This window comes from Pelodiscus sinensis, chromosome 17, assembly GCF_052426305.1.
Source record: "Pelodiscus sinensis isolate ZL-2025 chromosome 17, ASM5242630v1, whole genome shotgun sequence".
In the NCBI taxonomy this organism is placed as follows: domain Eukaryota; kingdom Metazoa; phylum Chordata; order Testudines; family Trionychidae; genus Pelodiscus; species Pelodiscus sinensis.
The window spans coordinates 8,710,939-8,738,545 of NC_143068.1; the positions used below are offsets into that span (position 1 = coordinate 8,710,939).

General features: G+C 42.6%; 1 protein-coding gene across 3 annotated transcripts in view; it reads left to right on the forward strand.

Annotated features, from left to right (window-relative positions):
• The first annotated feature begins 298 nt into the window (after positions 1-298).
• Positions 299-27,607, forward strand: part of DHX35 (DEAH-box helicase 35) — a 70,019-nt gene continuing 42,710 nt past the window's right edge. For all 3 annotated transcript variants that reach the window (XM_075901330.2, XM_075901329.2, XM_006126194.4), the window contains exons 1-10: positions 299-437; positions 1,949-2,082; positions 2,498-2,590; positions 4,838-4,915; positions 13,676-13,780; positions 18,457-18,518; positions 20,505-20,574; positions 21,276-21,335; positions 23,183-23,295; positions 25,177-25,273. In XM_075901330.2, coding sequence (XP_075757445.1) covers positions 398-437; positions 1,949-2,082; positions 2,498-2,590; positions 4,838-4,915; positions 13,676-13,780; positions 18,457-18,518; positions 20,505-20,574; positions 21,276-21,335; positions 23,183-23,295; positions 25,177-25,273 — 852 coding nt within the window. In that variant the 5' untranslated portion in view covers positions 299-397. The remainder of the gene's footprint in view (positions 438-1,948; positions 2,083-2,497; positions 2,591-4,837; positions 4,916-13,675; positions 13,781-18,456; positions 18,519-20,504; positions 20,575-21,275; positions 21,336-23,182; positions 23,296-25,176; positions 25,274-27,607) is intronic.

Consider the following 27,607-nt stretch of genomic DNA (forward strand, 5'->3'; position numbering starts at 1 on the left):
TTGGCCCAACTGCAGCTTCCAGCCCTTCTTGCTTGAAGAACTGGCTTCTGGCTTCGTGCGGGGTCCCGGCATTCACCCCTGGGGAGAGGGCTGCAGCCTCCCCTGCTCGCCGGGCTGTGGGCTGCTGCCTTACCAGCACCCCTGAGGGGAAGGGCCCTCTGGCTAGGCTCCTCCCCTGGCGCCCGTCGCCCTCGTCTCTGGGCGCCCCCTGAGGGAGGCGGGAGCAGCCTGCAGAACAACGGGGCCCGCGAGGACCCGAGGCAGAGATGCCCGCGGGACAGACGCCATGGCAACGGCCGGCCAATCACATCGCTCATCACATGACGCACCAACCGCTCCCCTCCCCCGCCGCGCAACGGGAGGGGGCGCGGCTTCCTTGTTGACCTTTCACCGCAAGATGGCGGCGCCCGTGGGGCCGGTGAAGTTTTGGAAACCGGGTGAGGGGCGAACGGGCGCGGGTGGCGGAGGAGCCCAGGCGGGGGATAGGGAGTGTCCGTGCGAGGCGCCTGGGTCTGTGAGAATCCCCTCGGGAGTGGGGGCGGGGCTGCCATTCGGGCCCCCTTGACCTGGCAGGGTTGCGGTGCCGGCGCCCCCATCATCTGAGCTGGGGCTGCCCGGCTCCGGAGTCTGAGCTCCGCTCGTGCGGCCGAAGGTGGGCCCCGGGCTGCAGGTCGGCAGGGCACAGGGGGAGGCGCAGCTTGTGCGCCTGCTGTCCGGGTTGAAATGTCTCTGTGGATATATAGGGTTGTGATTTCAAGCAGGCATCTTGCACCCACACTAAATTCATTAATCCCTATACCTTAGAATAGACTCAGTTATCTGGCAAGCCAGGGACCTCCAACCTTAACAGTGGCAGAGCTGCAGATCTTCTATAACATACGCAAAGCAGAGAGCAAATCTAGTGGAAACACGCACAACTCTTCCTGACATAATTATACTATTTTGTGCGTATGCTCCATGTTTTCTGTGAGGATCTGAAGGGAGGTTCCAAAGAGGATGGAGAGAGGCTGTTCTCAGTAGTGACAGATGGCAGAACAAGGAGCAATGGTCTCAAGTTGTGGTGGGAGAGGTCCAGGTTGGATATTAGGAAAAACTATTTCACTAGGAGGGTGGTGAAACACTGGAATGGGTTACCTAGGGAAGTAGTGGAGTCTCCATCCCTAGAGGTGTTTAAGTCTCGGCTTGACAAAGCCCTGGCCGGGTTGATTTAGATGGGATTGGTCCTGCCTAGAGCAGAGGGCTGGACTTGATGACCTTCTGAGATCTCTTCCAGTTGTATGATTCTATGATAAGGGGATGGGTTGATGAGAGAATATGATCTTGGTAACTAATTGACTATTCATTTTCAGTGGGAAATATGTCAATGTAGGGATGATAGGAGTTACTATAGAGAATTTCTGGGTGTCTGGCTGGTGAGTCTTGCCCACATGCTCAGGGTTTAGCTGATCGCCATATTTGGGGTCGGGAAGGAATTTTCCTCCAGGGTAGATTGGCAGAGACCCTGGAGGTTTTTTGCCTTCCTCTGTAGCATGGGGCGCAGATCACAGCTGGAGGATTCTCTGCATCTTGGGACCTTCAAAGTATTTGAAGGCTTCAATATCGGAGATATAGGTGAGAGGGTTATTCTAAGAGGGGTGGGTGAGATTCTGTGGCCTGCACTGTGCAGGGGGTCAGACTAGATGATCATAATGGTCCCTTCTGACCTTAAAGTCTGTGAATCTATGAATCTATCATCTCCCAGCAGCTCCAGTGATGCACTTGTTCAAAGCTCATGGAAGAGCCAGAATTTAGACTGATTGCTAGTAAAGGTAGAGGCAGACACATTTTGAAAAGTATGTGTTCGAAGGCAGAGTTCATTTTCCTAAAGAACTTATTTGTCTGAGTAAGACTGTCATATGCCAGGAAAATTTATTTCATCCTCCAATTAAAATTGTCGTGTGTTATGTAGGCACAGAAGGTCCCGGTGTCAGTATCTCAGAAGAGAGGCAGAGTGCTGCTGAAAGTACTGGTGTTGCTGTCATCTATAATCCCTATGCATCTCTTTCTATTGAACAACAGAGACAAAAGTTACCAGTGTTTAAGGTCTGAAAGAACTTTTTGATATGCTGAAGCTCAGACATGCTGTGTTTCTTTTATAGATTTGTTTTAAATCCTCTTTCTCAAACATCACTTTACAACATGAAAGTGATGTAATTGAAGTCACCATTCTTTTATGTGATGAAATTTATTGTGTGTGTAATAGATGTTGGCAAAAGTGAATCAGTTCTCTCTTTTATCACAACATTTATGTGGATTTATGTTCAAATATTATATGTTGTGCATTGAATTGATAGATTTTAATAAATTGCTTAGCTTTCTGACATCAAGCTCTGAATACAATTCACACCTTTTACTGAGTGTATATGTATGTATATGTGCATTGCTCTTCACAGAAATATATTGAAAATTCAGTTGTACAGATTTATTCTCATAACTTGAATATGTTCCTTCCTTCCAGCTTAGAAATCACATTTTGTATCTGGTGGAGAACTATCAGACACTAGTGATTGTTGGAGAAACAGGATGTGGGAAAACTACTCAGATACCTCAAGTGAGTGTGCATGTAACTTAGCAAATTTGTATTCTTCCTTGAGATCTTATGTAGGATGACAGCCCACTTTTGGGAGTGGTATGCAGACCTTATGCTACAAGGGTGATACCTTGGACCCAGCCCTCATATGTTGCAATGCAATATATCATACATTGACCTACATAAAAAAGGACCATACTTAGGAATCAGACTTGGGTCCACAACTCCGATTGCAAAAATCTCCTTGCTCAGCTAGGAGGCCAACTTTTCTTAAATTATTACTTGTTCAGAATTCTTTTAAATTCACCACCATTTGTATAGTATTTTTTTAAAAAGAAAAAAAATCAGTCAGGATCTTTCTAATTTTCTGTTCAAACAGTGACCCTCTTTATTTCCTTTGCTGCTTTGCTGGAAAATTGCAGCATGATGGGAAAAACATATTGTGTATTTGTATTGTACCTTTTCATATTCTGGAGCCCTCCACCTCTGGCTCTGGAGGTGGGTACCTTATCCACTGTGCCGCTGGAGTGGCCCCCCAGCCTCCCTGCATTCTGGGCTCCCCTTTTCTGTCCTGTGTCCCAAGGGTGCCAGATCTGTCCATCACCATGCATGTGTTTGGTGACCCCAGGTTGTATGGGTGGGGCTTGGACCCTTGACCTCTGGCTCTGGGGGTGGGTGCCTTATCTGCTGTGCCACTGGAGGAGCCCCCCAACCTCCCTACATTTTGGGCCCCCTTTATCCATCCTATGTCCCAAGGGTGCCAGGTCCACCCATCACCAAGCTCGTGGTGGGTGACCCCACATTGGGTAGTGGGGCTCGAGTCCTCCATCTCAGGCTCTGGAGGCAGGTACTCTGACTACTTGCACATGTCCATTCCACGTTACATGTTTGCATGCTTGAGCCCAGTGTCTGGAAATTCCACCCCTTTCTGCAGTATGTATCTGGTCAGTTCTAGTATTCTCTGGTGCTGCATGTTCATGGCACAGGCATAAAGGGACCAGTTTACCAGCTCTTCTTGCTATGGTAAGCTGTACTTAGTGGTCTTCATTTTTCATTCATTTTCCCTATTTCGTTCTTCACTATTTATTTTTTGTTTGGACTGTAAATAGCTTTTGTGCATAATTTAGTTGGAGCTTTTTTCTTGTTAGTGAATTTCTTCTGCCCCTGGTGTCAAGGCATGCCTCAGTCACCAGACTTTAAGCTCTATGCTTCCTGAGGTAAGCCTATGCCTTTGGGTGAGCCATGTGTCAGTTGCTTAAAGCAGTTTGGTGAGGTTCATGTCCAGGATCTTTGTCATATCTGCCAGGAGTTCAAGCCTTGTATGAAGAAGAAAGTCCTATTGATTGAAGAGGCACTGAGACACTTTTTGGATCCACGTCAGCCAGATTCAACATTGAGGCAGAGTGGTCCTCCTGCTGGGAGGGACTCTTGGTACCATTTCCCAGTGTTGAGAAAGAAAGCTAAGAAACAGCTGGCATAGAGGGAGAGTTCCCTGACCTAAAAAATGGCCGACCATCGACTGTAACCTGAGGGACAGCAAAGCTCCAGTGTGATTGTAGTACTGGATACCATGGAGGCATTCATGCCAGCCAGGTACTTGCTGGCATTGTTGGTACCTCCGTCGCTGGCAATGCAAGGGCTGGTGCAGGTGGGTAGAAGAGAGTATGTCACCTCAAGCTGCTGCTTTCTACTTGGCCTTTTGATACCATGTAGGTGGAAGCTGTCCCTGGTATCCTCGATGCAGGCCTCCCCACCTTGGCATTGATGAGTACCACACTGCTTTGGTCCCCGGAGGAAGGCTCAGCCAATGGATCGCCCTTTATCAGACCTGGTCAGACCTATGCAGTGCTATATCTGGGTGAATGGGCATCTCCAGCTGCTTGGCCCAGTGGCCCCTGGCCTAAATTGATGCAAAGGCCATTTTGGAATCTTTGGCGATTTCCCCTGATACCAGGGGCACATTCTAGATGCTCATATTTGGTAGGCTTGGAGAGAAGGGTTTCTTTATCTCATTGCACAACACCTGACTTGGAAACCAGCACTGATTTCAGTACCAGTCCATAGGACCTAGACCTGCAGGACCCTATCATTGCAGAAAAAAGAGGAGTGGCTCCCTGCCGGTACAGCCTTCCTCCTCCTCCCTGGGTGAGGTAGTGTGGGGGTGGGCATTTCACCCCTTCTCTCTTTTTTCCCACCTGGACAACTTAAAAGCACATCAGGGTGTCATGTATGATTGATTAATTCCCTGTCTTCAATGTTTGTTTGCAGTATCTAGCGGAAGCTGGCTGGACAGCCGAAGGGAGAGTAGTGGGAGTGACACAGCCTCGCAGGGTTGCTGCTGTATCAGTGAGTTCCTTTCTTTTTTGCTGTAAAAATTACCATTGTCCGCAGCTTAATGTTTAAATGATTCTTCTTCTGATTCTCCTTAACCAGAATGTTCAAAAGTCCTAAATTCAATAAAAATTGTATTGTCAGACCTAGTTCTACCACAGAAAATTTTTAAAAGTCCACCTGTTGGTTAATGTTAATTTATTAGCTATTTTCCTTTAATGGATGTATAGAGTCAGTTTGTATCTGGTTATATAATTGAAATTAGTTTCTAGTTTCTGCATCAGTAAACTAGTAGAGAGATAAGTTGGGTGAGATAATATCTTTTATTGGACAACTTTTGTTGCCCTTCTCTACTTTTTCCCATTCCATTATATCCTTTTTGAGATGGGGCAACCAGAACTGGAAACAGTATTCAAGATGTAGATGTACTGTGGATGTATATAGTCTATTGTGGTATTTTCTCTTATCTGTCCCTTTCCTAATGGTTCCTAATGTTGTTAGCCTTTTTGATCTTTAGTGCCTTGTCTGTTTTGGATTCTTTCATTCTTGTATGAACTGGTTACCATCTCCTATCTCTACTACATAGAATTGTACGTTCCTCAGTCATGTTACCTTCTTGAGGTCCTCTCTGCTAATGGTTATAAACCTAATTTTCACAACATCTAAGACATACAACATTTTGTTTTTGTTGCTCTTTTCTGTATCATTTCATTCAATAGCCTTCCTGTAGGACAGGGCTACTCAACTTTGGAAGCCCTGGGGGCCATAATGATACTCTCAGCACATGCTGAAGGCCTCAACTTAAGTGTGTTGCATGTATATGCACATTTATATGCAAATAGCTTCTTTCACACCTATATGCATGAATACAAAGATTAAGTCTTAACCCGCAGCGCCAGACCCAAACGTGGCCAGTGTGAGCCAATCAGCATCTACCAGGCTCTACCCACAAGGCTAAGCAGCCAGCACTTCCCACAATGCCCCAGCGCACCTGGCACCTCCTTCCTTGGGGCTAGAAATGCCTAAACCCTGTACCCAGCTGTTCCAGCCAGGGCCGGACGGAGGCATGGGCGAGCCAGGCAGCTGCCCAGGGTGCCAACCCATGGGGGGCGCCTGATGGCAGCTGTAAGCAGCGCGTGGCATCCCTTACAGCTGCCATCAGGAGCCGCGTGCCCGGCTCCCGCAGCGCCAGCCCCGTGGTGCCAGATAGCAGTGCCCTTGCTCCTACGGCTGCTGGGCCCTGCATGGCTGGTGCATGCGCCAGCAGCACTGGCCAGGCCGGACTGGGCAGCGCATTCGCCGTGCGCCCTGGGGGTGGGCCCCGGGCTGCAAGCCAGCGGGTGTGACTGGCCCGCACATGGGCCAAGCTTCCCAGGGGCGGGTCCCGGGCTTTGTGCCAGTGGCTGTGTCCGGCGTGTGCCCTACGGGTGGGCCTGTGCATGCGCCCTGCGCCCGGGGGTGGCGCCGCACGCCCAGGCCCAGGGTGCCAAAAGGGCTCAGGCCGGCCCTGGTTCCAGCCAGCTATTGGCTTGCATCTTTCAATGCTCACCCCACCTGGGAGATGCCTCGCCGTTATGGAATGTGTTCCTAGTGGAGGCCATGTTCAAAGGATCCCCCCCTGCAGGCCGGGTGTTGAGCCCTGCGTAAACATAAACCACACCGTGGGCTGCAAATGAAAAGGGCTGTGGGCCTCATGTGGCCCGTGGGCCATGTGTTGAGTAGCCCTGCTGTATCAAGAACCCAATTACTCAGTATGGACTCTTCTTGCCCTTAATAATGCTTCCATGGTTATTTCAAATACGTTGTGCTCTTTTCTTCCTTTGTTCTTCTTTTAGCTGCTGCCACATGTTCAGTTTCTGTCCATTAGGGAAGTGAACGTGTACCAATGTACCTGGCTACATGAAGCCTCTCTTCCCCTCCGTGCAGTTGCCTCTGTATCAGAGACCGTAGCATGGGGGGGCAGGCAGCAGCTTGTATGCATAAGGAGGTGCTTCTCCTCTCCTTGAGCAGCAGCTGCATGAGGGAGAGAGGTGGAAGCCAGTATGTGTAGGGTTTGGATCCCATGGAGCCACCAGCCCCCCCCAAGCTGCTGTGTCCCACAGAGGCAGCAGCGCGGATTGGAGGCAAGCAGGAGCTGTTATGCACAGGGAGCCAGCTTTTGAGCCGGCTCCCTGTGCATGCCGGCTCCCACAGAGCCACCTTCTCCTTCTCCCTGCCACTCCACGCTGCTGCTCAGAGAGACAGCAGCAGGGATGAGGGCAGGCTGGACCCTGTGTTCGTAGGGAGCCAACTTAAAAGACAGCTCCCTGCAGGTACTGTCTCCCGCCTCCCCCCGCTTGTAAATGTGTAAGAGCTGAAAATTTCAATCATTACATGTTTACAAAAATAAATACATTTTAACATCCCTATTGTCCACTGCAGCATTCTAGCCTGCCAGAACTGTTTTCTTCATCTGTGTTTTGCAGTTTCTGACCATTTTAGGCACAGACCTCTTTGCTACCTTGTCCTGATTTCTTTACATTACATTGTATGTGCTGACTGTCAACCTGTACCTATGGTAATGTGCTATTTTAGAAAATAAATGCTCCAAGGATTCCTGTTGCTTTTTCAAAGTGGATCAGATAATTTATCTATCTAGTCCAACTTTCTGCCTCCATCAGCGACCTAAGTTGAGTACTTCAGAGAAATGCTCACCTAGAATCATAGGGCTGGAAGAGACCACAGGAGGTTGAGTCCAGTCCCCTGCCCAAAGCAGGACCAATCCCAACTACACCAACCTCTGTCTCTTCTCTCTCAATCCCCATATAATATGCCTAACTGACTGTGTAATTCTGTACAGGTTAGTCTACACTGCAGTGTTTTGCGCAAGAAGCCCTTTGCAGAAGAGTTCTTGTGCAAAAACTTCTTGTGCAAAAGCACATCCAGACCTCAAACTGCATTGCAAAAGCAATGTGCTTTTGTGCAAGAGAGAGTCCACACTGCATGGACATCAGAGCACCTGTGCTTTTTCCGATAGGGGTTTCTTGCACAAAAACCCCTTTGAAGCGTCCACACCTGCCTTTTTGTGCAAGAGTTATAGTGCAAAAAGCAGTTATTCCTCATGGGGAGAGGAATAACTCTACCAGCAAAAGCCCTCTGTTTTGTTGATTTTCTTGCGCAAAAACGTGCTTGAGGTGTGGACGCTCTGCCGGTTTTTACGCAAAAGCCTTGTAGTGTAGACATAGCATACCTGTATATTGTAAAGATTTATATTACTTTACATAATCTTTGTTTTCTTTCATACCTCTTTTTTTCCCTCTTTCTTTTTGGGCTCAAAGACTGAGCTTGCTTGAATATAGTCTAGCATATTGCCATAGTGGGTTCTCAGTGTGGGCATGCCCTTGAAATTTCTCCCGGTCATTGGTGGAGGCCGGGAGGCATGGCTGGTGTTATTTATTACTTTGACTAATTTAAATTGATTTTTTTTAAAGCAGATTGTTCATCTGCACTCCTCTCTGAGGATTGATTTTTACCAGATGGGAAAAAGGAAGCTGTAGAGCTATAAAGGGGAAATAATTTAGAAACTTTGGGACTTCTCTTTGATTTAGCATTGCATTGTCAGCGCTGGTTATTTGCTTGAATGCTGTGTTTAAGGGAGGATGGGAGCTGAAGAGCTCTCATCTGAAGTAAGGGGTTCATGAAGGAATTAATGGAAGAAAAAATAATAGAAAAAATGGGCCATTGAGAGATGCATTTTTATGTGTAGGGAAGAGAAAAATGTATACATGTGGAAATTATTTTTAAAGCCTGTCAAAATGATTTAAAGAGTAATTCAAATGACTGTTAAAAACAATGTAGTTTTGGGCAAGTTAATGCAATTAAAGTGCACATTGCTTAGTTTTCATTAACATTAAGTGTTGGGCTGTAGATTTCTGAGTTCAGAAAATCATTAATATAAAATAGGATCTGATTAATCAAGATGTGAGCTTTCATCCTCAGGCTGTTGGTTCAAAACTGGCTTCGGTTGTCAGTGTCCCATAGTCATGACCATCTGCAAGTCATTTAATAACCCATGAGTTCCTGGTATTGAAGGGGTAGCCGTGAATTCCTGGGTGTCATTATCATAAAACTGTCATCGAACCTAGTTGGTGCACAGTCTCAGAAAGACCTTTTCTCCTCACTAGTGGTTCTCCCAATAGTGTCATACAATGACAAAACAGTAGAGGGTTATCTTGAATTATTTCTGCCTGTTTTCTATCTGTCCAATGCATAGAAGATTCTATACTCTAATATTTTTTTAAAGCAACATTGTAATTTTATAAGAAATCAGTTAGTGCTGCTTAGATTGAGGGACAGATGGGAATAACTGGTGATTTATCTAATTACAGTACTAAATTTACTACATATATTTGCTTTGATCTCTCCTTCCATTTTATGATTTTATGTCACTTATATTGTTGTGCTCCAATCCTGCTGCTGTGGGTGGATGGACCTGTGGGAACACAGCAGTCTGCATGCACACTGTTAACTTTTAGACAGGGAGCTTACACAACGAGTTTTCTTGGATAGAGATTGTTTTTTTTCTAGGTGTGTGTACGTTGTGTAGTGCACACATGCTTCAGTTCTAATTTAAAGATTTTTATATAAAGAGTTTTAATAAAATATAAGACCAATACAAATGTATTCACAGTTTATGTAAAGTTTTAATGCAAGCTGTTTTTAATTAAACATTCGCTTTGAAATACAAATATTGCAGCACTAAGGACCTGAAGGTGAAACTGAGTGTAAACAAAAAGTAAATTGGGCAGAAATGGTTTTTTATTGTTGAAGCTGAGAGAAGTGCAAAAAGCATATAAATATAAACATTGTATTTTTAAAAGTATTTTTTTAGGTATAGTATTAACAAAGTAGGCAAAGAATTTGACTTACAATGTATGATTTTTTTAGTGATAGAAATGTAGCCGTGTTAGTCTGGGGTAGCTGAAGCAAAATGCAGGACAATGTAGCACTTTAAAGACTAACAAGATGGTTTATTAGATGATGAGCTTTCGTGGGCCAGACCCACTTCCTCAGATCAAATAGTGGAAGAAAGTAGTCACAACCATATATACCAAAGGATACAATTAAAAAAATGAACAAATATGAAAAGGACAAATCACATTGCAGAACAGGAGGGGGATGCGGGGGGGGGGGGGGGAGAAGGAAGTTAAGTGTCTGTGAATTGATGATATTAGAGGTAGGGAGAGTGGGATGTTTGTGAGTTAATGGTATTAGAGGTGATAATTGGGGAAACTATCTTGGTAATGGGTGAGATAGTTCAAGTGTTTGTTGAGTCCTTTTTGGAAAGTGTCGAATTTTAACATGAATGACAGTTCAGAGGATTCCCTTTCAAGTGCAGATGTAAAAGGTCTTTGTAGCAGAATGCAGGTGGTTAAGACATTGAGAGAGTGTCCTTTCTGGTTAAAATGGCAAGAAACTGTTTTTTCTTTGTGATCTTGTCTGATATCTGTTTTGTGGACACTTTGGCGAAGTGTCTGAGATGTTTGTCCAATGTACATAGCAGACGGACACTTTCGGCACATGATAGCATAGATTATATTTCTGGATGCGCAGGAATATGTGTTCTTGATCTTATAACTCACTTGGTTAGGTCCAATAATGGTATCAGCAGAATGAATATGTGGACAAAGCTGGCAACGGGGTTTGTTGCAAGGGAAGGTACCAGGGTTGGTATTAGTGTGGTATGTCCTGTGGTGGTTGGTAAGAATCATCTTGAGGTTAGGTGGTTGTCCATAGGAGACTATGGGTCTGTCTCCCAGAGCCTCTTTGAGTATGGTATTCTGTTCCAGTATAGGCTGTAGTTTATTGATAATGTGTTGGACAGGTTTAAGTTGGGGGTTGTAGGTGATAAGTGGTGTTCTATTGTTGGTTTTCTTGGGTCTGTCTTGAAGTAGATGGTTTCTAGGTATTCTTCTGGCTCTTTCAATTTGCTTTTTTATTTCTCTGGGTGGGTAGTTGAGGTTTATAAATGCTTGGTAGAGATCCTGAAGCTTCTGGTCTCTGTCAGTGGGATTAGAGCAGATGCGGTTGTATCGAAGGGCTTGGCTATAGACGATGGATCGTGTGGTGTGTTCTGGATGGGAGCTGATATTTTAGTGATAGTAACCCTTTTTAGACAAGTCGGACACATGATTTATAGATTTAAGAGTGCATTTTCAGCAATTATATGGCACAAATTAGGCATGCATCTAAACTGTTTACAGATGTATGCCTCATTTTCTGGAATGATTACTATAATGTCTTTCATAAACATCGAAATAACTTAAAATATTTCAGCCTTTGAGGGTTTTAGTAGCTACAAATTGTCTCCCCTAAATGTATCTGCTATGAGTTTTTGTTAACGTTTCTGTGCCTGAAAGAGAAATCAGAAGATGGGAGTAATATTCTCATCTATTTTGGTGTATATTCATCTCTGGCATTCTGTCAATTTTTTTTTTCTCTTGATGAAAGGAAAGTTTGAAGACTGCACAAAGACTTAACTTGGATCTTAAGTCTACTTATGATTGTAGTATTTCTATTAACTTTATTTTTGCTTGTTATAGTAGGCTAGTTTTCTTGTGCCATGAGAGCTGTCTTCCATCATCTTTATTAAACACAACAGTCATGGTTTCTCCAAACAACTTGATAAAGACTATGGCAACATTTTTTTCTTAGTACACTGGGACTTAGGACTGAGTCTTAAATGTTAAAAATGCAGGTTTTAAACAAACTCATGTTTGTTCCTAAATATCTGCACATTATAAGATAGATGGGACATTTTAAGTTTGAACTTCACACTAATGTCTTAAGTATAAGATTAGGTATCAGAACTGAGAACTCCAGCCCTTCCCTTGGTTTTTGGTCCAACTTAGGTCAACCATTGATTAAAATAGTAATTTTACATCAGAGCCTCCCCACCTTCCCTGCATATATAAACACACACTTGTGTGCACATGTTTGGTCTTTCTCTCTCAATTGCTGGTGACTATGATGACATTTTCTGAAACTGACATTATAAATATGGTTTAAATTGGAAATGCATGTTAAATATGTGAAGACTGTTTATTAATAATAATAATTATAAGTGTAAATCATTGGCTGAAAACGTGAAACAATATTGACAGACCTTATGTCCATATTTACTAGTGTTGATCATGTGGAGAACAAAACTGGTTGAGCAGCCATGAATGTTGCCACAGACAATAAATTACAGGTATCTTTCCGTTTATCCTGGTAGGAAATTCAGCAAAAGCTGAGATTTCAGAAGTTATAATTGTTAGCACCAGACAAGGTTGCTGTAAATTGACTCAGTATGTTTGTAAACATAAGATTTGTCCTTGCAGAAAAAGACAGTAAAGATGCTGTCTATGTGCATATAATTTTGAAGTGATAATTTGTTCGTTTCATGGCCACCTGACTTGTATTCATGCACAATCTGTTGAAATAATTTTTAAAAATTCAGTTTCAAATATTCAGGTGTGTGTTTTTGGTAGTAGAGGTTGTTTCCCTTCAGTCTTCAATGCCTTTATTTTGAATTAGATAATGAAAGCTGCAATCTCAGGATTACTGGAGGAAGATTGTTTTGGTTAGCAGTGATAGGCCTGGTAATCAAACCGTTGATTCAAAAGTCCCCCTTTCCTGTTCTGCTCATTAGAAGTGCGAAATTACTCAAACTAAGATAATCTAAAAGAATCTCTTCTGTGCCCTATTTGCTGCAAAATAGTTCAGGGAGCATGTGCCTCCAAGCTTTGGCAAATGGCTATATGTGTTTCTTATTCTGTCCGTCCCTCAGTTTTCTGTCTGCTTTGAGGGGCAATCTCCTAGGGATGTAATAGTGTAGTCGATTAACCGATAAGCAAAAACTTATAGGTTAACGCTATAGACTACATCCATTTCCCTCCCCTTACCCTGACCAGTAAATTTTTTGCAAGCTGGCCAGCAGTCCGGCTCAGTTCTGGCTCCCTCCAGGTCCAGAACCTACAACTGCTGTGGCTCTGCATTTACAGTGTATTAGGAGCCAGGTGGGCAGGTTGCCTGGCTCACTTTGTCTCTCGCCAGGTCCAGGAGCTTAGACCCCCCCCTCCCCTTTAGACTGGGGCTGCTTGCCATCCCATGTTACTGCCTTTTTATCAGACACAGCAGCACTGGGCGACAGGCAGCTGGTCCAGAAGGGGAGCTGGTTTTTAAACTGACTCCCCTCTTGGGCCAGCTCTTGCCTGGCACCCTACACTGATGTCTCTGATACAGTGGCTGCTGGCCCCGACCCTGGGGACTATAGAATAGTCGACTAACCAATAAAAATTCATGAGGTTACTTGACTATTAAATTAACTGATATTTAACATCCCTGCTCTCTCCTATGTTTTCTGTTTCCCATCACAGAAGGTATCTGCATAGCTTTCTCAAGCAAATGCAGAATGAAAGTGATCTGATTGTCGTTGGTTTCACTGTTATTTACAAGTAAATTGACTGTATATTCTGTTTTTTATCTGGTGTTCTAATAATTTCCTTTGGAAAAATTAAAATGTCTTTTTAAAAAAATTAATCCTAATGTTTCTTAACGTAACTATGGAATGTTTATTCATGACATATTGCTATACAGAGTAGAACTTGAGTCCAGTGGAATCAGTGCAAACAGTATTTTCACATTCCACATTTCCTGCCCCCCTCTCCCAAACAAAGATATCAAAAGGAACTCTGTTATAAGTCATCTGCTTTGTACTGCCTCTGTTGCATTGAAAGACCTCTCTTCTCTTAGGTTGCAGGCCGAGTGGCTGAAGAAAGGGGTGCAGTACTGGGTCACGAAGTTGGATATACTATTCGATTTGATGACTGCACAGATCCACAGGCTACAAGAATTAAGGTAAAACTTAAGCAGAAGGCTAGTACCCTGCAATGGTTAGCCAAACACTCAAAGCACATTTGTGAACATTAATTTAGCTTAATAAAACCCAATGAGTGGGACAGATGGTACTATACCCATTCTGCTTATGGTGAAACTGAGGCACAGAATGGTGAATTACACAGAGTAATACCAATGGCTCAATGGAAGAATGAGGAACAGGCTCCTAGGTCCCTTCCTGAATCACATTAGTCATACTGTCTTCAGTATTTTTAAATTTTAATACAGAATATGGCGTGGCACTTTATTATAATCCTGTTTTCTGGGATAGCAGTTCAGCATACAGGAAGGAATAAAAAAACGCAAATTTGTGATAATGCAAATGTTTCGGTTTTTATTTTGTATTTTTTGCTTATTGTTAAGGACTTTGTCAGCTTATTTAATGTTTTTGATTCTACTCTGTGTGTTTGCATATATTTAAATCTCAGTCCAGGTGGTCCCCGAGTTACGAACGCTTGACTTATGACCGTTCGTACTTACGACCAACCTCCCATTAAGCACATTACAGCCGGTTTCTGAGTTACGAACACGCGATCCATGCTTATGAACAGCGCGGTCACATTTAAATGAATGGAGTCTGACTTACAAACAGATTGAGTTACGACCAGCTGTTTGGTATGTAACTCGTTTGTAAGTCGGGGACTATCTGTACAAAGAATGGAACATTATGTTCTATTATGCCAATACCAACTGCTATCACTCTAAATCCAAATGAGGTTTTCAAGGTGGTTATGACCAGATATTGCTCCAGTGCTAGTGTAATCTGAGACACCAGTGAAGTAGAAAGGAAGGGCTGCAATGAATTGAAGCCTGGCTATCCTAGCCATCTTAATTGAGAGAATGAACAAACTACCTGAAAGTGACTTCATGTGGGCTGTAGCTTTCTAGTTATCACAGTGGGGAACACAGAAACTATTTGTGCTATGTGAGAAGAGTGTTTGCTTTATTTTCTATGGAATAATAGCAGTGAACAGGATTTATCTAATATTTTACTTTTCATAAATGTATTGTCAAAACGTTGACTAATTCAAAGTAATAGAAAAAAGCATAAAACATAGTGAGAAGATGTGTGTATAAAAAGCAGTTCTTAAATATTTTTTTAGTGGTTGGTTGCTTATGGGATTGGTAATGGGAAAAATATGGAACCTTTAATCTCAAAGTCATCTTGAGAGGTGTGCTGCTTACCGGGAGCTCGAATTCAGGATGTGACTGAGAGGCTTACAAAACTGATCAAACCTTTGGATTGGAGCACTGACATGGAAGGGTATAAACTGTTCAGGAAGAACAGACAGGGGAGAAAAGGAGGAGGAGTTGAATTGTATGTAAGAGAGCACTATGATTGCTCAGAACTCCAGTATATAGTGGGAGAAAAGCCTGTTGAGCGTCTGTGGGTCAAGATTAGAGGTGTAAGCAACAGCAGTAATGTTGTGGTTGGTGTCTGCCAAAGGCCACTGAATCACGTGGATGAGGTAGACAAGGCTTTCTTCGGACAACTGAGAGAAGTTTCCAGATCGCAGGCCCTGGTTCTCATGGGGGACTTGAATCACCCTGACATCTATTGGGAAACCAATATGGTAGTTAACAGACAATCTAGGAAGTTTTTGGAGAATGTTGGGGATAACTTCTTGATAAAAGTGCTGCAGAATCCGACCAGGGGCCGTGCGCAGCTTGACCTGCTGCTCACAGACAGGGAGGAGCTAATAGGGGAAGTAGAGGTGGGTGACAACCTGAGAAGCAGTGATCACGAGATGGTAGATTTCAGAATCCTGACCAAAGGAAGAAGAGAGAGTAGTAAAATACACACCTTGGACTTAAGAGAAGCAGACTTCAACTCCCTCAGAGACCTGATGGGCAGAATCTCCTGGGATGCTAACATGAAGGGGAAAGGAGCCCAGGAGAGCTGGCAGTATTTTAAAGAAGCCTTATTGAAGGCACAGAAAGAAACTATTCTAATGCGTAGCAAGAAAAGCAAATATGATAGGAGACCAGATTGGCTTACCGGAAAATCCTTCGTGAACTTAAAGCATAAAAAGGGAGCTTACAAAAAGTGGAAACTTGGACAGATGACTTGGGAGAGGTATAAATGTATAGCTCAAGAATGCAGGGAAGTTATCAGGAAGGCAAAAGTGCAATTGGAATTGCAACTCACAAGGGATGTGAAGTATAATAAGAAAGGTTTCTACTTGCATGTTAGCAAGAAAAAGGTGATCAGAGGGGGTGAAAGGCCCCTACTGAATGAGGGTAGTAACCTAGTGAAAGATGATGTGGGGAAAGCTGAAGTACTTAATGCTTTCTTTGCCTCTGTCTTCACGGACAAGGTCAGCTCCCATACTAATGCGTTAAGGGACGCGATATGGGATGAAGGTGAACAGCCCTTGGTGGGGAAACAGGTTAAGAACTATTTAGAAAAGCTAAATCATGGGTCCGGACATAATACATCTGAGGGTACTGAGAGAGTTGGCAGATGTCATTGAGGAGCCTTTGGCCATTATCTTTGAAAAGTCATGGAGATCAGGAGAGATCCTGTGTGATTGGAAAAAAACAAATGTGTGCCCATCTTTAAGAAAGGGAAGAAGGACTATCTCAGGAACTATAGGCTGGTCAGTCTTATCTTAGTCCCTGGAAAAATCATGGAGGGAATCCTCAAGGAATCCATTTTAAAGCACTTGGAAGAGGGGCAGGTGATCAGGAATAGTCAGCATGGATTCACCAAGGGCAAGTCGTGCCTGACCAATCTGATTAGCTTCTATGATGAGGTAACTGGCTCTGTGGATATGGGAAAGTCAATTGATGTGATATACCTTGACTTTAGCAAGGCTTTTGATACGGTCTCCCACAATATTCTTGCCAGCAAGTTAAGGGAATATGGATTGGATAAATGGACTGTAAGATGGATAGAAAGCTGGCTAGAAGGCCAGGCCCAGCGGGTAGTGATCAACGGCTTGTTGTCAGGATGGCGGTAGGTTTCTAGTGGAGTGCCCCAAGTTTCCATTCTGGGACTGGTTTTGTTCAAAATCTTTATTAATGACCTGGATGAGTGGATGGATTGCATCCTCAGCAAGTTTGCGGATGACATTAAGCTAGGGGTAGAGGTAGATATGCTCGAGGGTAGGGATAGAGTCCAGAGTGACTTAGACAAATTGGAGGATTGGGTCACAAGAAATCTGATGAGGTTCAAGAAGGACAAGTGTAGAGCGGTGCACTTGGGATGGAACAGTCCCAAGCATTGTTACAGGCTGGGGACCAACTGGCTAAGTAGCAGTTCTGTAGAAAAGGACCTGGGGATTACAGTGGATGAGAGGCTGGACATAAGTCAACAGTGTGCCCTTGTAGCCAAGAAGGCTAATGGCATATTAGGTTGCATTAAGAGGAGCATTGCCAGTCGATCCCAAGATGTGATTATTTCTCTTTACTCGGCTCTGGTGAGGCCACATCTGGAATACTGTGTCCAGTTCTGGGGCTCCCACTATAAAAAGGATGTGGATACATTGGAGAGGGTCCAGCGGAGGGCAGCTAAAATGATTAGGGGGTTGGAGCATATGATCTACGAGGAGAGGCTGAGGGAGTTGGGTCTATTTAGTCTGCAGAAGCAAAGAGTGAGGGGTGATTTGATAGCAGCCTTCAACTTCCTGAAGGGAGGTTACAAAGAGGCTGGAGAAAGGCTGTTCACAATAGTGATGGATGGCAGAACAAGGAACAATAGTCTCAAGTTGAGGTGGGAGAAGTCCAGGTTAGATATTAGGAAAAACTATTTCACTAGGAGGGTGGAGAAGCACTGGAATGGGTAACCTAGGGAAGTAGTGGAGTCTCCATCCCTAGAGGTGTTAAAGCCCTGGCTGGGGTTATTTATTTGGGATTGGTCCTGCCTTGGGCAGGGGGCTGGTCTTAATGGCCTTCTAAGATCTCTTCTAGCTCCATGGTTCTATGATTCTATGAGTTCATATCTAGGTCAAGGACATGTTCAACTCATGAGTAAACTAAAAAGGTTTTGTTTCTAAGTCCTGAGTAGCTAGACATCATTATCAACTGCTGGTTGCTCAGAGGCTTTTGAGGGGGTGGGGGGAAAAGAGTCATTTAATTAGCTAATAAGAGAGAAATGTCCATATCACAAAACATAATCTGTACCCTGTGGTGAGGTACCTGACGTTTGTTAAGCAGTTTCCCTAGAAGTGTCAAAGACTGAATGGGCACAGAGAATAAAAAATCTTTTTGTTCTATGTGGGGCCTTCTTTAAGCAGGTTGAGGCATGATGGCAGGCCAGAACAAGGCACTGCTGTCTCTGGTGCTGTCAGTACCTGTTTTTGCACAAGAACTTACATCATTTATTGAAAAAATGAAATACAAAATTATTTAAGAAATGTAATCTGCTTGTACTTGGATTGATTTAGCATGCTCTACTTGTAGCTCTTGTTTTTCAGTACTAGCATTCAGAAGCATGTGTCTGCAGTTGACACTGTGGAGAGTGAAAGGTACTTAGAAAATGAGTCAAAGGCAATATAAATACAATAAAAATGCCTTTTGTAATCCAGAATACTTGTTGTTTTCTGACAAACAGGTAATATAAATATCCTATCCAGCTGAACTTGTTCCTAGAGGAAGGTTATAGATGATTAATTTTTCTTGATGTTTAATTTTAGTTTCTGACCGATGGTATGCTGGTGAGAGAGATGATGGCTGACCCATTATTAACACGTTACAGGTAAAGATGTGTTATATGGAGCAGATCCTCACTAATGCATGCTGACAACTGTCAGATCTGTGGCAAATGTCTGAATTTTTGCAGACTAAAAGGCAGTTAATAAACATCCAAATTTGTCTTGAAATTGAATATCAGCATTATTAGGGAATTATAGAAAATAAATTACATGCAGAATAATAGCCTGAGCATTTTGTTTCAGTCCAGAGATATTTAAGCAGAATGGAAAATGAGGTTTATAGTAGAAATGGGAAACATCTACCTTAAAATGAGAGACTGCTTGAAATCCCTGTGCATGGATAGAAAGTGGTAGATTTCAGCATAGGGTTTTTTTCAGTTTCTTTCAGCTCAATTTTTTTTTTCCTTGCTGCCATCCCTGCAGATATCTGAAAGTAAAAGCTGGGTTCGTTGCAGCCTGTACATCAGTAACAGTAATTTGCAACCAAAATTTAGTTAATGCTTTATTATCCACAGACCAGAATAGCTTTTAGAGCTGTGCTAGCTCTGCAGTGTCAACAAGAATAAAACCTTGTTTGGGCTGGTTGAATGAAGTGGTGCAGTTTTTAATATAGCGACTTTTCGAGCAGAACTGCACTTTCACTGCTTAAACCAAATGGCTGAGAAGCTGGTGTAAACAAAAACCAAAATCAAAAGAAGAAAAGCTGCAGACCATGTTCCTTATAAAAAAAAAATGTTGTTGAGAAGCATCTTTGACTGCAGTAGCTTTGTTAGTAGGGATAAATGAATCTCAGAGTTTGCAGTTCTGTTAACTTCTCTCTCTCGTTTGGGTTTGCTAAATTAGGTTGCAAACCATTTAGTCTGATTTAAATCTATGTTTCCCTTCAGGATTATCACTCAAAACCAAACAAAATTCTTAACTCTAAGAAAGACTGTTTTGTGTATCAAATATAAAAGAAATTCCCTCTTGCACCTCTTCCAAAACCTAGCTGGTATTGATGATGCTTAATACACAGCATGTGCACGATTTCTCCCCTCCTGTTCCTTTCCCCTCCCTGCTTCATTCCACTTCTTCAGTCTTTATTCTTTTCTCTGACTTGCACACCCAGGATTGTTTTTTCTCTCTCTGCTCTTTCCACAATCTCATTTTATTAGTGTGTGAACAATAATATCTGAATATTCAAACCCATGATGTTGAGATGATTTAAAATTGGGCAAAAGATGCTTTTCTATCTCTACTTGTAATACCTGGTGATATGGTTAGTAAATTAGAGCATAATCATTGGTAAATTTTTGCACTTCCCTCTGTTTTTGAGAGGATTTTAATTACAAACATACATTTACTTTAATGAGAGATGTGCCTAAATTCCAGGCACTTCCCTGAAAATGAGGAGATTTGGAGCAGGGTGTCTTGATTCCACAGTCAGTCAGATATAGGGTTGTCAGATGGTTGAAACAAAAATACCAAACACCCGCCCACCCTCCAAAAAAACCCAACCAAATAAAAACCCCCAAAAAACCCAACAACATACCAGGAAAAAATTCTATTGAAGGAAAAAAAAGGGGGGTGGGGGAGACCAAAGTTGTTGAGCCAAAAAAAAAAATTTTTTTTAAATAAAACAGCATGTCCCATTTAAGAGTGAATGCAGAGATAGGAACAGGGGAGCGGTTAAGCACTAAGACCCAGGGAAGTCACTGCTTCCCCTTGGTCTTTTTCCCGGCAGCCATTTTGTGCCAGTAGCCTTGCGGAACCAGGTAACCATGGGGTCGGGAGCCTGGGAGTGTTGGGGGGAGGGGGGCGGGGCAGGGGGGCAGGCTGGGCGCTGAGTGTTTGTAGGGTTGCCAGGTGCCTGGCATTTTCACCTCCTGGCTGGGGGAAAAAATCAGAACATCTTAGGTGTCCGGTATTTTCTGAATTTGTTTTACCCGACAGGAGGCGAAAATACTGGACTGTCCGGGTGAATACCGGACACCTGGCAACCCTAGTCAGATATGATTGTTGAAACCTTGTCTTTCTGCTTTGATTGACAGTGTCCTCATGCTGGATGAAGCCCATGAAAGAACCCTATATACAGACATTGCCATCGGTTTGTTAAAAAAGGTTATTCCTCACTAGCTTCACTTTTTAGTTTTTTGTTTTGATTTTCGCCATTAATCCTTTAATACTAATACACTGCTTGGTAACCCTGTTGGGAAAAGCTTCATGAGCGAAGGTTTATAACCCTTTTGTTATACGTGGCTTTCCGCCTTCCCCAGCTGGAACTCAGGTTACACCCTGTTGCCTCCATAATACATAACTCCTCTTTTCTTTTGTCCTACATGGATGCAGAGTACAGTCTATTTCTATGGCTTCTGATAGTGCTTTCCTCAGAGTGATCTTGTATGAAATGATTGGCTTCCTCAGAGATATTTTTGCCTGATTTCTCTGGCATGACGAATAAGCTTATCAAGATCATTCTGGAACAGGGAGTATTTAGCCTACCCCAGTGTTTGATAAAGAAGAGGCTTGCTCATTCCTGGTTGGATGAGCTTTAAACTCATTCAGTTGTCTGGGGCTTGTTAAGTATTTGTAACTAAGGTGAATGGCGGTCAGGGTGTTATAGGTGTCCAATATGCTAGCCACTAGCCACATGTGGCTTTTTGGCCAGTGGAGTATGGCTAGTTTTCTAAAGGAGTAGCCACTGCCACTGTAGTGGCTACTGCCTCAGAACTGGTTGGACACCATAGTAGGACATTTCACTTTTGGTTAATCATACCCAGGTGAGTGGATTTTATCCATTAATACTTTATTGTTTGTCTTAGGTTCAGAAGAAAAGAGGGGATCTTCGAGTGATCGTAGCATCAGCCACGCTGGATGCAGAGGTACAGCTTATGAGTTTGGTTTAAAAATTAAGTGAGCTCAAGTGGAAGTTTTACTTCTAGCAGAAAGGATGTGTTGTCTAGGTGTTTTGCTTACCTGGAGAATTGTATGGATGGTGGTGATGGGCAAAAAGAACCTATATGTAGAGACATTGTTGTGTTTCTATTTCTTTGCAGCGGTGTTTGTTGCATAAGCTCATTTTTGCAAGGCTATTAGTTTCTGTCATATATTTGTGGCTATTTCTTTTCTAAATGGCTGCTTTTATTTAAAGATGTTCCTTCTATCCTTCTACTTAATGTAGCTCATTTCCAGTCAAACTAAAAGACTTAAGTCCTATGTTGGTGATGACAAATTGTTACAATAATTGATTATTAAAAATACTAATTCCTACTAGTAATTCAATAGCCCAGTGTTTCCCAGTTTTATTTGGCCACGGAACCCCTAGAGTTGCCTTAAAAAAAAAAGACCCTGCCGCATTTCGTTGAGCAAAAAAAAAAAAAAAAAAAAAAAAAAGCCCTCGCCATGGCTCTGTCTCTTTAACAGGGGGTGAGGGAGTGCTGGCTCTTCGCGGAACCCTTGCTTTTGCTTTGTGGATCTCCAGGGTTCCCCGGAGCACCAGTTGGGAAACACTGCAAAAGCCTGTTGAGAATTACAGATTGTAGGTAATTAGCAAATAAACTGAAAGTGAGACTAATGCATCACAAAAATATACATTGTTCATTTGATACTAACTTAATTTTACATGCTGATAATGTGCCTTTCTTGGTAATATTTTACATGTATATTGTAATGTATTTTGTAAGAGATATTAGGGATGTAAAGAATTAACCGGTTATGCAGTAAGCACTGTCCTATCAGCATGCTTATTGGGGTAACCAGTTAACTGGCACCCAGCCCGGCTGGATGGGGCTGCTACAACCTGGCTGAGCCCACTGCATAGCTGGCCAGTTAACTGGTTAAACATATAGTTTGGAAAGGAGAAGACAGGGGGGACATGATAACAGTTTTCAGGTATCAAAAAGCATGTCACAAGGAGGAGGGAGAAAAATTGTTCTCCTTGGCCTTTGAGGATAGGGCACGAAGCAATGGGCTTAAACTGCAGCAAGGGAGGTTTAGGTTGGACATTAGGAAAAATTTCCTAACTGTCAGGATGGTTAAACACTAGAATGGGTTGCCTAGGGAGGTTGTGGAATCTCCATCTCTGAAGATCTTTAAGAGCAGGTTAGACAGACATCTATCAGGGGTGGTCTAGATGGTACTGGGTCCTGCTGTGAGGGTAGGGGACTGGACTTGATGACCTCTCGAGGTCCCTTCCAGTTCTAGTGTTCTGTGATGCTATATAATTTAACCAGTTTACATTTTAAATGGGGTTTTACATCCCTAAGAGATATCATTAAAATACTCCATTAAATCTTTGAGGAGTTGTATGCTATAAAAAATAGCTGAACATTAAATATTTGACAGTTAAAATATATAGACATATTAACCATATATTTATACATGATTACTTGATTATTGTGACTTTTTAAATTGCTAGTCCAACTGTAGTTGTACAAAAGTGTTCATATAATAACTGCACAAAAGAGCTGTAGGCAGGGATTTTCAAAGGGTCTTGGAAATACCTATCTCCCACAGTGAATTAATAGGAATAGGGCACCAAAAACCTTGCCTTAATTTTTTAAAAATAAGGATGTCAGCTTTATATGAAAATAACAAATTGTTGGATTTGGAAAGATGAAAGATGCAAGTGACATTAAATTGACATTCTTCAGTATTCTCTGGGAGCTGCGTCAATTCTTTCAAATACTGAGTTCAATCAATTTTTTTATTTCCTATTTGATTTATCAAGAAATTTAGAGATTTCTTCAATCAAAATGAGACTAATGACCCCAGTAAAGATACCAGCATGATCCTTACAGTAGAGGGGAGAACGTTTCCGGTAGACATCTTTTATATACAGAGGTTTGTTTCTGTTTAACCCTTGTAAGTAGTGGCATAACAGGATGGAATTCAGCTATTGTGGGAACTTCAGTTGTGCTTTCAAAATATTCCTACGTGGTTTTGGTGCTGACACATTAAGTTTGTAAAACTGAAATTGTTTTGCAGTTGCATGTGTTTTTCTCCTGTTTTGTGAGCATCAGGAGCAGATTTCAGTGGAGAAGGGCTTCAGGAGCTTTAGCAGGCTTCAGACAAGTCCTACAGGGATTCAGTGGCATCTTCATGCTTTTCCTTCCCTTGAGGGCACAAGCCCAGTGGTATTTCATTGCTTACTTCCCTTACTTCCACAGAAAATATATTGGCAACCCTGTCTGCAGCTTCATGCTCCCTCTTCTCAGAATGAGATGGACAGGTCCCATGGCATCAGTCTGCTTGTTAAACCCACAATTCAATACTCAGTTTGCACTCTTACTGAGCAAAGAAATGTGAATGTGATAGGCATATTGTCACATTCTGGTGCATGAGGCACCCCTCATTCTGAGGCTGTTTCTTCCAGATGCTGCTGGGAGATGCTTAAAATAAAACAGTAAGGCTACGTCTCTACGATGCTCTCTTGCTGAAGAAAATATGCAAATGAGGCAAAGCAGTGAATATCGCTGTGCCTCATTTGCATACTTAATGAGCCACCATTTTTGTGCAAGGGGCTTTTGCGCAAAAAGGAGATGTCTACACGCAAGAGCCATTCTGCCTGAAAAAAAGTGGCAGAACGGCTCTTGCTCGGGGGGGGGGGGGGGGGTTTGCGCAAAAAGGAGCAGTATAGTCGACTCCTAAGAGTAAGGAAGTGCTAGGAGAAGAACATCTAAGAAGAAAAAGAGTAGCCACTCAAATCTTGGTAACATCTGTGTGCACCATGCTGAGGATGAAGCACTGCACCTTTTAAGCCCTTCTCACTACTTGTGCTGCATTTGGGTTTTATCTAAAGATCTCCCATTCACTGGCCATCCCCCATCTTGAGCACAATGTGGTCTGGCTACCATGATGGTATAAGTTACAGACAGATTGGTAGATCTGGATGTTTGGTTTTCCCTTGGTTTGCTTTGAAAGCAACATGTCTAGCCTCTTACCAGTAAGTCTTTTCTTAATGCTACATTTTAAAGGTGAGCTGCACACTTCTGGGGGAGAAAAATGTTTTGAGGAAACCCTGGCATTCCCTGGGGTCACTCAGGCAGCAGGCTATTAAAATCACATGTTCTAAGAAGTCTGCTAATTTATGCACATCTCTCTTTGAGCCCCTGCTAACTAACATTTGTACAAACAGACCTTGATATGTTATCACATTTTGTATGGGAAAATGTCACTCTTCCTTCATACAAATGAAAGCATGTCCAATTTTACAAAGATCCTATAAAATTAAGCCTGTAGAATATTGGGAAATGGAAAAGCTTATGGCCATATTTAAAAAAAAAATTGCATCCAACATTTGGGTAATGAGGACCCTTTGTATGTGCATTTGCAGTAAACAGTTTCATACTTGGTGGAAAATTTAGCTCAGAATCTTTGTACTAGAATTTCACTTGAGTGTTCTAAAAATGTATAGTCGTCTCATTTCTCATTTGCTAGGAAACAAAAGATTTAAAATGTTTCTTTTTATGTAACAAGCATCATATATGTTTGTAAAAGCTGATGAAGAGAACAAATGGAATGCTTCTGATTTGGTGGATATGGGATTCAGGAAGGCCCAAGAGTTGACTGATTAATTTAATGAAGGCACATGATGAATTACATGGGCTGAGCATATGACTAATTTGTAATAACTATGCAATGTGAACAGTTTATTCTTTCCTTACTGAAGAGAGAATACTGTGTTGATGCATGTATTTAGACTTGTTTGTTTTTTTCCCACAGTCCTGTTCCAGATTATGTCAAATCAACAGTGGAAACTGTGATGAAAATTCACCAGACAGAGAGTGATGGAGATATATTGGCATTTCTAACTGGCCAGGTACCTGCAAAAGGCACCCCCCTGTTAAGTCTCTATTTTGTCAGGCTTGTACCCATGGGGGGTGCGAACGCACCCACTCCCATGGTCCTCCAAGTAAGCATGAGGCTGGGGCAGCACATTGCACCAGCATGCTTTCCCCATGTGCTGTCCATGGAAAGGCAGGAGCAACGCATTGTCCCAGTCTCTTTCTCCTGTGCTCCAGCTCCACTATCCCCTCCCACAGCTGACACGCCCTCTCCCCCCCCCCCTCCAGAAATTCCTGTTGTACTTCGGAATTTTCAAAACACTTATCTTTGATGTAACTCAGCTTCTATTAAAGGCAGTAGGATTTGGAAATTAATGGAGCAGAATTAGGCCAACTGAGTACTTTCAGAATAAAATAGATTCCTCAAACTTGTGGTGCTATATTGAGTTACATTCTCTGATGTTAGTTGGTGATTTCATTCTCACTATCCAGGGAAATAATGCAAAACTTAGATGTACTTGTCTAAGTCACCAAGATTTAGTGGTGCTAGTAAAACCTCATTTAATTAGTAGAAATTGCAACTGTAAGAGCTATTAACTTTAAGTTTATAAAATGGTGTCAGGTAAGTTAAATATCTTTAAAATTACTTGATCAGTAATATTTCAAGCTAGCTGGTATTTCAGATGCAGAAATGTTTTCCAGCTTGATTTTTAATTCATGTGGTTGCATAGATGTTAATCTCCTTCTGACAAGCTTTTATTACCCTATATGGGTTCTGTGGACAAGCATGACTGCAAAGCCAACAACTATGCAGTAAATATTGCTGCCTTGTTAGTGTGGATTTCCTTCAGATATGAGATTTTTGGGGAAGGGACTTTCTCTTACTGGTGTCTTATCTACACATGGAGTTATTCAGGGATAGCAGTAAGGTATTAGATGTCTGCAAATGGGATTTTCAGGAGTAGCCATCGCACTTAAAATTAATATCCTACTATAATCTAAATGAACTTTCAAGTGTGGTCAAGTCCTGTCCATGTGCTTGTGTAGTCCTTAGTAAATCATTATTTACATTTGCTCTCATGTGGATCTTCTAGGTCAGTGTTTCTCAACCTTTTTTTATAAAGTACCCCTTAAAAAAAAAAGTACCCCCAGTACCTACAGTTTTCAGACACACACAATTTTTTTTCTACCATTGCAACACATTTGAGTAAACAACTTAATAGCAGCTGGGTGAGTGATGAAATTTTTGGGTGTAAAAAGTGCAAAAATAATAAAGCGCTGTAAAACTTAACAAAAATTTCAGTTATCTCCAAATTTCAGTTGTGTTGACGTACCCCGCAGACTTCTGTTGAGTATCCCAAGGGTACTCATACCACTGGTTGAGGAACACTGTTCTAGGTGGTGCTGTGATGCACAATAATAAAAGTGGTTTAGCTCTCTTGTGTTAGGAGTGGGAGAGGTTACAAGTGAAGGAAGGCTGTTGCTGTCTTGCATGCCAAATTCCTTGCTTAGTGCAATTTCTTTTCTTGACTTTGTGAACAAAAGGAGCAAGCCAAGTATCCTGTTTCGAATGGAGAAGATAGGGCGATCAGCTGGTTACCTGAGGTGTTTGTACACTAATGCGAGAAGCCTGGGCAACAAACAGGAAGAACTGGAGGCCCTGGACCAGTCCAAGAAATATGATTTAATTGGGATAACAGGGACTTGGTGGGATGACTCGCATGACTGGAGCACTGTCATGGAAGGGTATAGATTGTTCAGGAAGAACAGGCAGGGGAGAAAAGGAGGAGTTGCACTACACATCAGAGAGCACTATGATTGCTCTGAACTCCAGTATAAAGAGGGAGAAAAACCTGTTGAGAGTCAATGGGTTAAGTTTAAAAGAGCAAACGACAGCAATGATGTTGTGGTTGGTGTCTGCTACAGGCCACCGAATCAGGTGGCTGAGGTAGATGAGGCTTTCTTCGGACAACTGAGAGAAGCTTCCAGATCGCAGGCCCTGGTTCTCGTGGGGGACTTTAATCACCCTGACATCTGTTGGGAAACCAATACGGCAGTACACAGGCAATCCAGGAAGTTTTTGGAGAATGTTGGGAATAACTTCTTGACACAAGTGCTGAAGGATCTGACCAGGGGCCGTGCACAGCTTGAACTTCTGCTCACAAAAAGGGAGGAACTAATAGGGGAAGTGGAGGTGGGTAACAACCTGGGAAGCAGTGATCATGAGATGGTAGATTTCAGGATCCTGATGAAAGGAAGAAAAGAGAGTAGTAAAATACACACCTTGGACTTCAAAAAAGCAGATTTTGACTCCCTCAGAGATCTGATGGGCAGAATCCCCTGGGATGCTAACATGAAGGAGAAAGGAG